Source organism: Seriola aureovittata, chromosome 2, assembly GCF_021018895.1.
Source record: "Seriola aureovittata isolate HTS-2021-v1 ecotype China chromosome 2, ASM2101889v1, whole genome shotgun sequence".
Classification (NCBI taxonomy): Eukaryota; Metazoa; Chordata; class Actinopteri; order Carangiformes; family Carangidae; genus Seriola; species Seriola aureovittata.
Genome location: NC_079365.1, coordinates 25831419 through 25844243, shown reverse-complemented (window position 1 = coordinate 25844243; position 12825 = coordinate 25831419). Strand labels below are relative to the sequence as shown.

The 12825-nt window shown below is 39.8% G+C and overlaps 1 protein-coding gene across 2 annotated transcripts in view; it reads right to left on the bottom strand.

Moving 5' to 3' along the window:
• Positions 1-255: 255 nt before the first annotated feature.
• Positions 256-12825, bottom strand: part of cpne1 (copine I) — a 28572-nt gene continuing 16002 nt past the window's right edge. For both annotated transcript variants that reach the window (XM_056390955.1, XM_056390964.1), the window contains exons 2-16: positions 8559-8687; positions 8276-8455; positions 6962-7036; positions 6705-6776; positions 6096-6179; positions 5824-5913; positions 5633-5731; positions 5461-5547; positions 5196-5255; positions 4729-4862; positions 4192-4246; positions 3975-4029; positions 3726-3859; positions 3409-3645; positions 256-3307 (exon numbers count right to left, since the gene is read on the bottom strand). In XM_056390955.1, the coding sequence (XP_056246930.1) occupies positions 3191-3307; positions 3409-3645; positions 3726-3859; positions 3975-4029; positions 4192-4246; positions 4729-4862; positions 5196-5255; positions 5461-5547; positions 5633-5731; positions 5824-5913; positions 6096-6179; positions 6705-6776; positions 6962-7036; positions 8276-8455; positions 8559-8687 (1608 nt within the window). In that variant the 3' untranslated portion in view covers positions 256-3190. The remainder of the gene's footprint in view (positions 3308-3408; positions 3646-3725; positions 3860-3974; positions 4030-4191; positions 4247-4728; positions 4863-5195; positions 5256-5460; positions 5548-5632; positions 5732-5823; positions 5914-6095; positions 6180-6704; positions 6777-6961; positions 7037-8275; positions 8456-8558; positions 8688-12825) is intronic.

Sequence of the window (12825 nt, the reverse complement as noted above, 5' to 3'; positions counted from 1 at the left end):
GAAGTATAGTGAAGCATTCCCTTTATACTTCCACATAGAATATAATGTTGCCTACTTCTTTTGTACATTTTAAACAAACATGTTTATTAGAAAAAAGAAAAAAAATTCTCCGGGTTTGAAAATTCTTGGAAACATTTTGGATAGTGTAAGTAAACATCAACAAAATATGTAACATAAGTTTTAGACATTTAAATGTTACATGTTATACCCATAAACAGCTGCAGCTCTTTTTTATTGTAACACAATAAATAAACATTTTTTTCTTTCCCCAAATAGTTTTATTATTGTATTCTATCAGTATGTGTTCATACAGACATGATGCATTGGTCATAACTGATTTAGTTACACTGGTTAGTTAATAGTAGTTGGTTAGCAGTGGGGCTGGTGGTCACACAATGCTGTGGATCAACCAGTTTAACAAACAGCAAAGTGAAGAAGACTGAAGAACTAGAAATGTGAAACAGGAGTAAAATACTTTGATCACAGTGAGCAGCACAGTAGAGCAAAGCATTACAGGAGGTGTAGTTCTCCATCAAGATAAGATTGGCAGATTTTATCATCCATATGATGGTTTGAGTAAAAAATTTGGCCAAGATGTTTCGTTTATTAAATGATATCACAGCATCATGTGACCATGCAGCCATGGTTACAGAGACAATATGGCATGTTCGGCTGAACCATTACATTAGGATTTTCTCATAAGATTCACTTTTTCTTCATGTTTGAAAAGACAACTGCAGATTTTTTGGCTGAAATTACTAACGTGAAACTCCTTTAAACACTTTGACCCACCTGTGAAAACAGAACCTCCCTATGAATTGAACACAAGTTTTTGGCAACTAAAAAAAACAAATAGTACATTATGGCAACTTGACAGGGACATACTTAGACATATCCAAGTCTTTTTAGCATCAAAACAACACAAGAGCAAGATTTTTTGATCCCTTTCATGTATGTTGTCCCACGGTCTTCATCAGCAGATTCATCCCGCTTATCTTTTTATCTATTTATTAATTAATTTTTTGGTAAAATTACTGTTTCCACTGAGTTCATCCTCAGCCACAACTCTGTATCACTGAACAAACTTTAGAAAGTAGTTTGGAGATCACAAGCTTAAATGGTGAGAATTAAACAAAGACGTTGTTCCCGTGAACTTTGGATGAAACCAGACTCATCATTTAGTCGGTCTCTCTAGAAAACATTTTAAAAAAAATAAACACCTTGACCCTCACTCTATTTCCTGGGAAGCTGATTTGGTCAGAAAACCGTAACCAATTCGATCCAAAAACAACCAAACCGTCTGAAGCAGCAGACACTGTTGCACTGCTTTATCTAAAAAATACACAGCTGATATGATCAACAAAATAATCTTAACTTACTGGCTTTTTGCAGAGCTTTCAATCACATCTCACAGTCTTTCATGATGTGGTTCCATTAATTTAGGATGACTGGATGCTACAAAAACCAGCAAGTGGACCTTTGGCTTTGATTATTTTGTTACACAGACTGTTCCCCAACCTCAGAGCTACAAATAATATGCACTTCAGATATTTGACTTCAATAAAGTGGAGCCTGAAAAAAGCCCAAAATGTCCCTCAACATTTGACAAAGAGGAGAAAAATAGAGAATTTACTCTTACTGACTAAACATGTTAATTCCACAGCACAACTGCTCAGCTTTAGTGGTTAAAAGGTGACTTTAAATTATTTCTAAGGCGGTCGCCCCTGTGGCCGCAACATCAACCACTTAGTGCAACGTTCAAGTCTAAACTGTTGTTTGCTGATGTTTGTAATAAAGGCACAAAAACAACAAGTTATTCTAAGTGATTTCAAGTTGTGGTGGATGAAGCATTGGCAGCTCTTTCACAACATTGACTGTGGCTTTGCTGCAGTAAACATGGATTCTGACTTGTTTTAACACTGTGTGTTTGTGTGTAAATGTGTGTGCGTGTTAGTGTGTGTGTTCGCCAGTATCCCAGGCTGGAGGGGCCATGTCAATCAGAAGATAGTCTTTGGTACATAAACAGAGGACATGTTCAAACAGACTCTCGGTGTGGGATGGAGGGTTACCGTGGTTACAATTTCCAGGTACTCACATCATTGGTGACTCCCCAGTGTTTCTTAATTGTGAGTCTTAAAGTGTGTTTGGACCCAATGTAAATTTTCACCTGCAGAAGTGTTTTTTTTCTCTCCCTGTTTATTCACCATAAAGAGTGAATGTACTGCAGCTGCAGCATCAACAAACCACCGAGAGTCATGACAGAACATGCCAGAAATATTGAGGCTGAAGCAGCTGAGAGTGACATAAAGGCTACACTACAGTCTACGGTAAGGCTACAATAAAGTTTATTATAAGGCTATAGTGGTAAAGCTATGTTAGCATATGATATAGTAAAGCTATGTTAATGAGCATATAACATCATTCATAAAACATTTTTCCAGCATTTAGTGCAACAGCAAAGTGCTAAGTATTGATACCTGATTATTAAAGCTAATCAGAGCCACACACACACACACACACACACCCACTCAGAGCTGGACCTGGGTGCATAGTGTCATCATGTTACGAATGGTAATAAAAACAATTGATTATGGTGAGGTGCCTTGTCGCAGTTCCTCTAATGTCCACTAGATGCTGTAGACAAAACTGTATTAATGTAAATGATAAAACTCCCAAAAGTCAACAGAGTTCACCTCTGAGCAGATCAGTAACCTCCTACTGTTACTATGGAAACAATAATAGAGAATGTGGAGTCAAAACTGGACGACAGTTGAAACTTTTTCTGTGTGTGTGTGCAGCTCTGTTACTTTTAAACACGTTGGTAAAGACGTGATCTGCATAGTTAGCGTGGAAGCAGCAGAAGGAATATATAATATATAATCTATAATCTTTCTTACTTTATCATCATCATCAGAAAGAAGAATGTGTGAAAAGATAAAAAAAAAAAAAAAAAAAAAAAACTAGTGTGGGTTGCCCCTGGCATCCTGATTGGCTGACAGCTGAACGCTGCGTCGTGATTGGCTGAGATTCCAGCAACACATTAGGTTGGTCCCTGAAGAGTGGTCGACTTGGTGGGTTGTTGGGCAGAGGAGGGTGAATGATGATGGTCTGAGCCTGGAATGAAATCAGGGTAGGCGTTCAGCTTTGTGGGGCATGCAGGACGCCGGGTTTAGGTCGTGTGGGGCTGAGTTTAGGATTTGGCAGCAGCTTTAGGTTTGGGTGGTTCAAAGCCTCTCATTTTGAAATAAGAGACCAGCTGGTTGGGAACCTCAGCAAGGACAGACTGAGCCAGAGCCGTCTTGGGAGCCTAGACAGAGACGCAGAGAGAGGGGTTTACAGAGATGTGACGTTAGTATCTATTTGGTATTTGGTGCAGACTTTGGGAAAAAAAACCCAAGAGAGTCTTACATCTTTGAACTGTCTGTACGGGACAAACTGGACGATGTCTCTGGCGACGGCCTCGCCCACCGTCGACCTCAGCACACCGTCATCTCCATCCAGGAGCTCCATGGCCTTAAAGTCAGCTGGCCCCACCCCAACAATGATGATTGAAAGTGGCAGCCGCGACGCCCGGACAATGGCGTCCCGGGTCTGGTCGAAGTCGGTGATCTCACCGTCAGTGAGGATGAGCAGGACGAAGTATTGCTGCAGAGAGGCACAGACATAAGTCAAAATCTGAGCGTGTGTTTCTGGTTAATTTCTTGCGTTTTTGTGTGTGTCCTCACAGAGGCGTTGTTGGCCTGCACGGCGGTGGTGGCGATGGAAGCGACGTGGTTGATGATAGGAGAGAAGTTTGTGGGTCCAGACAGTCTGAGCTGAGGCAAAACCATCCTGTAGGCTTCAATGATCCCCTCAACACCTGAAACACAGAGGTAAAGCAGTCAGAGATGAAAATAATTATATCTGGTCCATTTTTCTGCAGAACCAGTATTTCTACTTTTACTTGAGTTACATATTGAACAGAGGATTTTTACCTTGGCAGTAAGGGTTAGTGGGGTTGAAATTGAGGGCAAACTCATGGTTTGCAGCCTGCAAGAAAAATAACACAAAAGTTTAAAAAAAAAAACTTGAAAATCAAACTGGTGTTGCCATTCTAACTTTCAGTTTTCTAAACAGTCTGAACTAGGTCACATTTGAGGGTCCAATAAAACCTGTAGAGAACAATGTTGATTGGTCGGTTAGAGAACTGACCTGGTAGTCTGGAGGTAGTTTGGCTCCAAAACCGAACGCAGGGAAGAGTTTATCACTGAAACAGGAAACACAAAATAACCACTGTTACAGCCACAAAAATAAAAGCACTTTTTCTACTCGCTATGAAGGTTCAAAGTACAGAGTTTATATTTCATGCAGGAGGATTAAATGATTAAGAATTAGGGGTTTACGGTATTAGATTCCGTGCGTGGAGTCTGAGATGTGGAATTTAGGGTTTAGGGTATAGGTGGAGAGTTTAAGTTTACAGCCTAGGGTTTAGGTTTAAGTTGTAGGATGAGGGATTTAGGATGTAGGGTGTAGGAACTGAGGTTTAGGTAACAGAGTTGAGGTACAGGGTTTAGGGTTTCAGGTGCAGGGACTAAAGGTTCAGGGTTAGGGTTAGGGAAGTAAAACATAAGTAAAGGAATGTTGGCTATAGGATTTAGGATGCAGGGCCCGTGTTTGCATGGTTTTGGGTTTGGTGTAGTACTTTTTCAGGCGTAATAGGTGTGTGTGTGTGTGTGTGTGTGTACTAACGTGTCGTAGTCCTGGATCACCTGACCCACAGACCACAGAGCAGACAGGTACTGGTTCAGTCCGTCTGGACTCATGAAGTGGAGAGAGTTGGGCGAACGGGGATCACCATTAGAGCCGGTGAAGTCGATCCCCACCTACAGTGTTCATACAACATTCATTCATTTATCAATCCCCACCTACAAACATTCATTCATTCATAATACAATTAAATTGTTCACATGGAAAAATCACTTCATAAATTGTGTTTTTAATGCATCAATTCATTAATTGATTATGATTAATGGCTGAAAAGTCTATATGTATTTTAATATATATATATATATAAGTCCATAATATCTTTAAAGAACCTAAATATATGAATCATGTAAATTATAATGTGATTCATGGATTAAAATACAGCATTTAAAATGTATATATGTGTTTGTGTGTGTGTGTGTGTGTGTGTGTGTGTGTTGATATTGACGTACGGTGAAGTTGACCTGGCAACCGCCCATCACATAGTCCAGGAAGGTGTACTGAGTCAGCATCTGCAAACACACACAGAGGCACAGATAAATAAAAACACATCACTCAAGATTTATGGTTTCACTGCCTAAAGTGAATGTTTCGGTTAAAGGACTATTTTAGCACAATTAACAGACCATATACAGACATAACTATTATACAATATTTTGCCCTCCATTTACAAAGCAACGACTCCCAGCAGGGAACTCTGGGTAATGTAGTCTCTACCTTGCAGCTTTTCACAGAGACGACTCCAGAGTTCTTGTAGCTCTTCTTCTTCTTCTGTTTCTCAGGGTGGATGCAGTCAAACTCCACCTGGAGAACAACACATCATACAGTTTAGTGACCCTCCAACCAGCTGATTGAAACACTTCAGATACTTTCTCATGAGTGAGCTCACCGGTGAACCATGTGCAGCTTTCTGCAGCTCAGAAACTTTTGTGGTGAAAGAACCAATCAGATCATGAGATCCATCACTGTCATGATCAGAGCAATCCACCTGCAGGAGGAGAAGAAGTTTTAATATAGAAGTTTTGATGTAAGATTTGATATGATTGGTCATTGTGAATAGATGATTCTGATTGGTGGAACCTTCAACGGTCTGTCGAGGTCGCTGCCGCAGAACGTCTGCAGAGGAACACAGAACTTCTTCCAGCAGGGACTCAGATTGTTCTTCACCACCTGCAAACACACACAAATCATAATTTTCACCATCATCTTAATTGCAGTGACATCAGCCTGTGTGTGTGTTTGTGTGTGTGTGTGTGTGCTCAAAAACAACCCTGCCCGGATTACATGTACAGCTTCCAAGATCATCTGCCTCCCGTGCGTGTGCATGTGTGAGTGTGCGTGTGCATGTGTACCTCTGTCCTGTGGACCAGCTGCCACTTTCCACCGTCTCCTTGTTTGAAAAACTCCAGGAATGGATCAGACTTCCCGAACATGTCCTGAGCAGATAAAAGACAACACGCTTCTGTCTCATTCACTGTGAGGACTTTCTTTAACGTCATGTAAACAAGAAACCTGTTTCTGTAATGAAGAGAGAAACATCATTCCTCCTGCTAGAATGTAAATTTCTCCTGGACAATGTGGATTTCTTGACCATTAAAACAGGTAAGTAAGAACACGTGCAGGAAAAGACGGAGGGACTTAAGTGAAATCTCTCGTCTCTCGTCTTGATAAGAGGATGTGATGTTATGATTCTGACGTGGGAAACAAATAGATATTGATCGGAAAAATTGCAAACTGTAAAGAGTGGGTGAGAGCAAGATTACGGTTTATTGCCTGGCACTGTGATGATGGGCTAAACATGGTCTCGAAACACACAAGAATAATTAACAAGAATAAGAAAAACTAAACATTTACAGGGACATGACAGCTTTTTCGAAGAGCTGGTGAAACAGCCCCGAAGAGGTTGAGGTGAAGAGGAGGATGAAGAAAAGTCGGAAGATGAGGAGGAGGAGCAGAGTTACCTTCTTGTCAAGGTTTTTAGCATCCAGCTCCAGTTCAATGGCTCTGTTGTCCTTTATCTCCTCTGCAGAGACCTACACACACAAAACACACACACACACGTTATGGTATCACAGATTCTCCATTGGTACAAAATAATATTTATGTTAATTAATAAAAAATTGGTCATAAATTGAATTAAAGGTTCTATTTTTGATTTTAACCCCCCCCCCCCAAACACACACACACACACACACACACACACACACACACTACATACAGTGATGGTTCCTTTCCCTGCAGGTTTGCCTTTCTTCATCTGCAGAGGTCTGCTCACACTTTTACTGGAAACTATCTGAAAGACACACAGAGGAGATTTTTCTTCAGCCGTATCCATGACAACAGACTCCCATCCTGTGTCAGTACTGTAGCGACAGAGGCAAAGGTGCTTTGGATAAAATAAATGGAGCCCATTTAAGCTTTAGAGACAGTGATGACACTGTTTGTCCAGCAGGGGACAGTGTGGACCTGAGAGACATTTATCTACTGAACCAATTGTGAGGGATCTCTGTCAAACCTGTTTATTATACGTTTATCTAAAGACCGATTATGAAATGATAAATCATCATATATGGGTCAAGACTGCAGCAGGCTGAGAAGGTTTCACTTGTTTACAAAACAAACAGTAGATTTACAGTCAAGTTTTCAGAGATCTTGTTTCAACATACTGACATATTTGTGGAAAACTGGAAATACAAAAAGGCTGAAGATGAGACTGAACTCAAGTTAAGATGGATGATTGTGAAGACAGATTCAACAGAATTAGTTTGACTTCCACGTAAAAATGTATCCAGCTCAATATCAGCATCACTAACAGAAGCATATAGGGAAGCTTAACAACCATTAAAAGCAGCCTGAGGAGCTGACACACTGCGAGGATTTAGACTGAGCAACAACAATGATCATGTAATTTTACTGAATGTGCAATATGGGTCTAATAAAATCTTGGATTCAATCTGTGTCAGACTTCACGATGCCAGTTTGGGGCATGGAAGATAATTAATGCCCGGTGAATCATAGTCTACGGTGTGAATGAAAAAAAAAAAACTAAATGAGAGCAGAGGCCTGTCATTACTTGATGTTCCATCTGCAACACTCATGCTTTGACAATGCAGCTCCACCAGGTTTTCTTCTTTGCCAGAGACAAGAGTCAAACCACTCTTCTTTTGGCTGGTTTGTGTCAGTGTGTGCCTTTTTTTTTTTTTTTTTTTTTAAAATCAAAAAATGGAAAGTAGGAAATGTCATGGTGACTAGTGTATTCTGCATGATTTCATGTTGTATTCTGATTGGCTGCTTGTCACACTTTGAGAATTTCTGACAATGTCTGAATTTCATCGCAGGTTGTCCTTTGGCTGCAAAAGCTACAGCTGTCAGTGGATGTTTCTCACAGTGAGATGTAGGACGACCATTTTGGACTGATGACCACGGATAGTTGGATAGATAGAGTCATGTGTCCATTAGCACATTGTTGATGATGATAACAACAATTAATAATACATGAATCTAATTAAACCTGGTCTGGTTTGGTGCATACCTGCCCCAGTGTTAGCTCAACCCCTCCCAGGTAGTCATCGTCGCCGAGGTCAGAGGATGAGTTGTCGATGTCGTAGATCCCCAGCTTCAGATTCTGAACTGTCTCAAAGTGATAATCCAGTCTGAGACGCTGACTGAAGGACGGACTGGAGGTGTTCTTCAACCGCTCAGTACGACCCAGCTGAGAGACAGACAGGGGTTTTTTTTATTTTATTTTATTTATCTCACATATCTCAAATATTATACTAAGACCCATGTATCTTGTAGTGTGACTGCCATGTTACCTCAGTCCAGCTGTCACCTCCTGTCTTCTGCAGCAGCACACACAGAGGATCAGACTTTGAGCCGACATCTTTATCCAGCAGGTCAGAACAGGAGACACTCAGCTCCACCTTCGTGACGCAGTCCGCCATCTGAGGGGGGGGGGGGCAGAGAGAGACCTTTGGATCAGGATTCAGGAGATTAAGAGTCTCACAACACATTGCTCATTTAGTCGTATAGAACAAAAACAAAAAAACAAACAGCGTCATTGGACGATTGGAAAACTGTTCAAAATGTAATGATAAACTGTTTGACAGACAGCGGAGAGCTAACACCTCGGACTCATTAAATTAAGACATCTTCACCTGTTTTACTGAAAAGAAAGAGAGGCACAATATGCAGTCACAGACACTGCTACTGTTTTATCGCCTTTGTTCTCTGCAGTGATGGAGCGTCCTGCAGATAAGCTTCACCCATGGCTCAAATAATTCCATAATACTAACTGTAAACACTATGTACAAGTTATAATAGTACTGCTTTTGCAATTAGGTTAAAAGGATGGGCTTGTGCTTCCTGTTCTATAAGTACTGACAGGAAATTATGCAGTATATATAAGCATTGTATCCTCATAAACATTTCCGTTGCACATTACAGGAAAACAGTGCTCATCAACAACAAGTTCATATATCAAGTGCTTATTTTCACCAGTGTGAACACATAACAGACTAAAAACCTGAACAATACTAATTGAGGTGAGACACAGCTTGTTGCTCTGCTCGGGTGAAACCACATCCAAGTACTTGCGCAACCAGCTACAGTGGTCCTATAAATATGTCATCATGTCACAACAACAACAACAACAACCAACACAAACCAGCATTTACTACCACATGTGTAACAGATGAGTCCTGAGCGACATCAGATGGAGTTAGAGACAATCCGGTGAACCAGCGGGTTATTGGATTATACATGTATGACAAAGACAAGCAGCAAATCATCATATTTGAGAGGTCAGACCCAGTGAATGTTTAATCACAGTGTCTAAATTGTTGCTGGTTTATTTTCTGTCTATCAGCTAGTTACTTCATTGACTAATCGTTGCAGCTCTAACGACATTTATTAACCAAGAACTACAGCCACAGACCATCACTCCAGTGTGACCTGCTCAACAATGAATCCAAACAAACTTCTTTATGATTCTTCAACCTTCACTCTGCACTAGGGATCGACCGATTATCGGCCGGGCCGATTATCGCCGCCGATATTCAGCATTTTGACGCATATCGGCATCGGCCTTTTTTAAAATTCGACAGCCGATAAGAGATCAATTTAAAACTGGGTTATTTTGGCTATGATGCAGCCGCGCCTCTCTGTCTGCTGTCACTACTCTGTCGCCAGCATTGTCCCACCCACAGCACCATCTGATTGGTTACAAGCAGAGCCACGGTAACAGCCAATCAGCAGTGTAAGCGGTGCATGAACAGTCCTTACACACACGGTGGAGAAGGTCCGGAGAGCAAATACTTGTTTTGAAGGTAAGTTAAGGCAGCAGAGTTTCCCGAAATTGTAATAAAAATCCCAGTCCTCTACAACTGACAACTACTAGTAAGATTACTGTGATCCCATTAACGTTATATAAACATAAGCGGCAGCTCTGCTGCTCGCAGTCCCTCCAGACGTGCCTGTTAATCACTTGAAACAAGGTTGCTGATAATATCGATATGTCCGGTTTTATTGCAGGGAAGCCCGTCGAGGTGAAGGCTGGTTAGCTTTTAGCGTAACGTTAACCCATCGGTCCGCGGCTCTAGATGCTCAGCAGACTGTAGCAATGGGGAGAATGTCTGTTATGGTAGAGAAAAGTGTGTGTTTGTGTGGAAGTCACATGAGAAACTCTACAACTCACGACTACTAACGTTACTGTGAGGCCCAAGACGTTGGCGGCAGCTGTCTGTTCCTACGATAAACACTGATTATTAAAGTGAAGATGCTTTAGGCTATTTAGTGTTTAATCCCTTGAAACAAGGTTACTGATAACATTGATACTGAAATAGTTATAAAAGTAAGAAGTGTGTGTGAGAAAGAGAGACACAGAGAGAGAGAGAGATTGTAGGGAAGCACGTTGAGGGGATGGCTAGTGAATAGTGTGTGTGTGTTTGTGTAAGCCACATGAGAAGCTGCAGAAACTGACAGCAAGTACCGTCTGTCTGAGAGAAAACTGTAGGGCAATAATGGCTGTTTAACTACCAAGTACTTTACCTTTTTCTGTGTTGATTGAGAGATCCCAAGCAGCAGAAAATGACATATTGTTAGATGAAGTGTGTCCTGAAGCTGTCTTTGATAGTTTCTTGTAGAGAGGAGCAGGATATTGCTGTTCAAGACTTAAGACATAATGTAACTGCATCATAAAGCCTACATGAACTGCATTCTTCAAACTGCAAACTTCAGGGAACTATTTATTTATTTATTTAAATTTTCAGTTAACTTTATAAGAGATGCTGCTGACCCTGGGAACTCCTTGCACTTTTTCTTTTTGTTTGAACTTAAAACAAAGATAAGTGAAAGATTAACATTTCAGTTATATTGAAATTTTGGAAAACTTTATTTACTGTAGAAAACTTTAGTGAGCTATTTATTTGTTTAAGTTTTCATTTAACTTTATAAGACATGCTGCTGAGCCTGGGAGCTCCCTGCATTTTTTGTTAGAATTTTAAAACAAAGATATCTATTGTCTAAGAAAAAAAAAACTTTAACATGTTGCAAATCTGAAAAGCTGTTAAATAAACATATGATTAAAGGCATTTGAACAAAGTTAAGTGGAATTTTTCCATTATTCAAAATTTTCACGCCAATATTTTCCCTTTTATTGCAAATAAATATCGGCTCCAAATATCGGTTATCGGCCTCCTTGACTACTAATAATCGGTATCGGTATCGGCCCTGAAAAAACCATATCGGTCGATCTCTACTCTGCACTAAACCAACTCATGTCACCGTCACTTCACCGTCGCACCAAAGTAATAAAATCAGAGTCTTGAGGTAGAAAATATTGATCTGGAGTCAGAAGAGCTCTGTTCTTTTCTCTTCGTCCCATTCAGCTTGTCCTTCTACATTGAATTTTACATCACATTATGATGTGTCAAACACTCTCCCCGACAGTCTGTTGAGATAAAACTGTATGACTACACAAATTTATCCTCTCCACATGCAAAGGAAGCTGCCGATCCTCCAACGGACACAGCTACCGCCTCAGAGAATCTCCTTTTCCTCCTGTGATCTCTGTATGATGTTATGGGAAATGAACTCTCATATAGAGACAGAATGGGGTCAGTTTTCTTATGTGTAAATAAATACAAGTTAAATTTGACCAAAAACAGAGATGGAAAATACTTAAATTGTCAATCACTGATAAGGATATATCTGACTATACAACATATTAAAAAATGGATTATTATTGCATTATTGTCGTTAAACATAAAGACAATCATCGCAATCAACTGAAGTTAATTTACCCGACAACCAGTGGTTAAGTTATTTGTATTATACTTTACTCCATTACATTTCCATTGCATCAGTACTAATAATCAAATTGTCCAATAAATAATAATGTAAAACTAACAGAGCCTATTTTGTCAAATAAATCGTTTTACTTTTTTACTGTAAGTATATTTTGTTTATAATTGTTTTTAAATTCTTTATTAAAATTGTGGTGCAGCTACTTTTAATTGAGTAAAAAATCTGAATATTTCTATTACTGCTGAAATTACTGCTGGAGGAACAGAGCAAACAACTTTAGGTTTAGGCTTTTTAACTTTTATGCTTCAACAGCGCAGAGTGCATTTATTTTAGGAATTCATTCCCATTCCTGTGGATGTTGTATGTTTTGCACCATGAGCACACACTTTGAGTTGTTAGAGCCAAGCAGTGCTTCTGACAATAATTTTTAAGTAACTGTAAAAGAATAGTGAAAAATGTCCATCACAGGGTGACAAATCTTGTTTTGTCTGATCAATACTCCAAAATCCAAAGATCTTCTGTTTAAAATTATATAAAAACGGAGACAAACAGCAAAACCTCACATTAGAGAAAACTGCAACCAGAGAATGATTTAAGTTTTGATTAATAAATTACTTTTAATCAACAATTAATTCTTCTTTCAACAGATTCTGCAATGGGCGTGGCTGTAGTTCATTATATTAATGGTTCAATTTCCTGTGTTTCCAAGTGTGAGACACATAAACACAGCCATCATGGACTTTTAGTCACTCACCTTAACCCAAACTTCCTATTTTC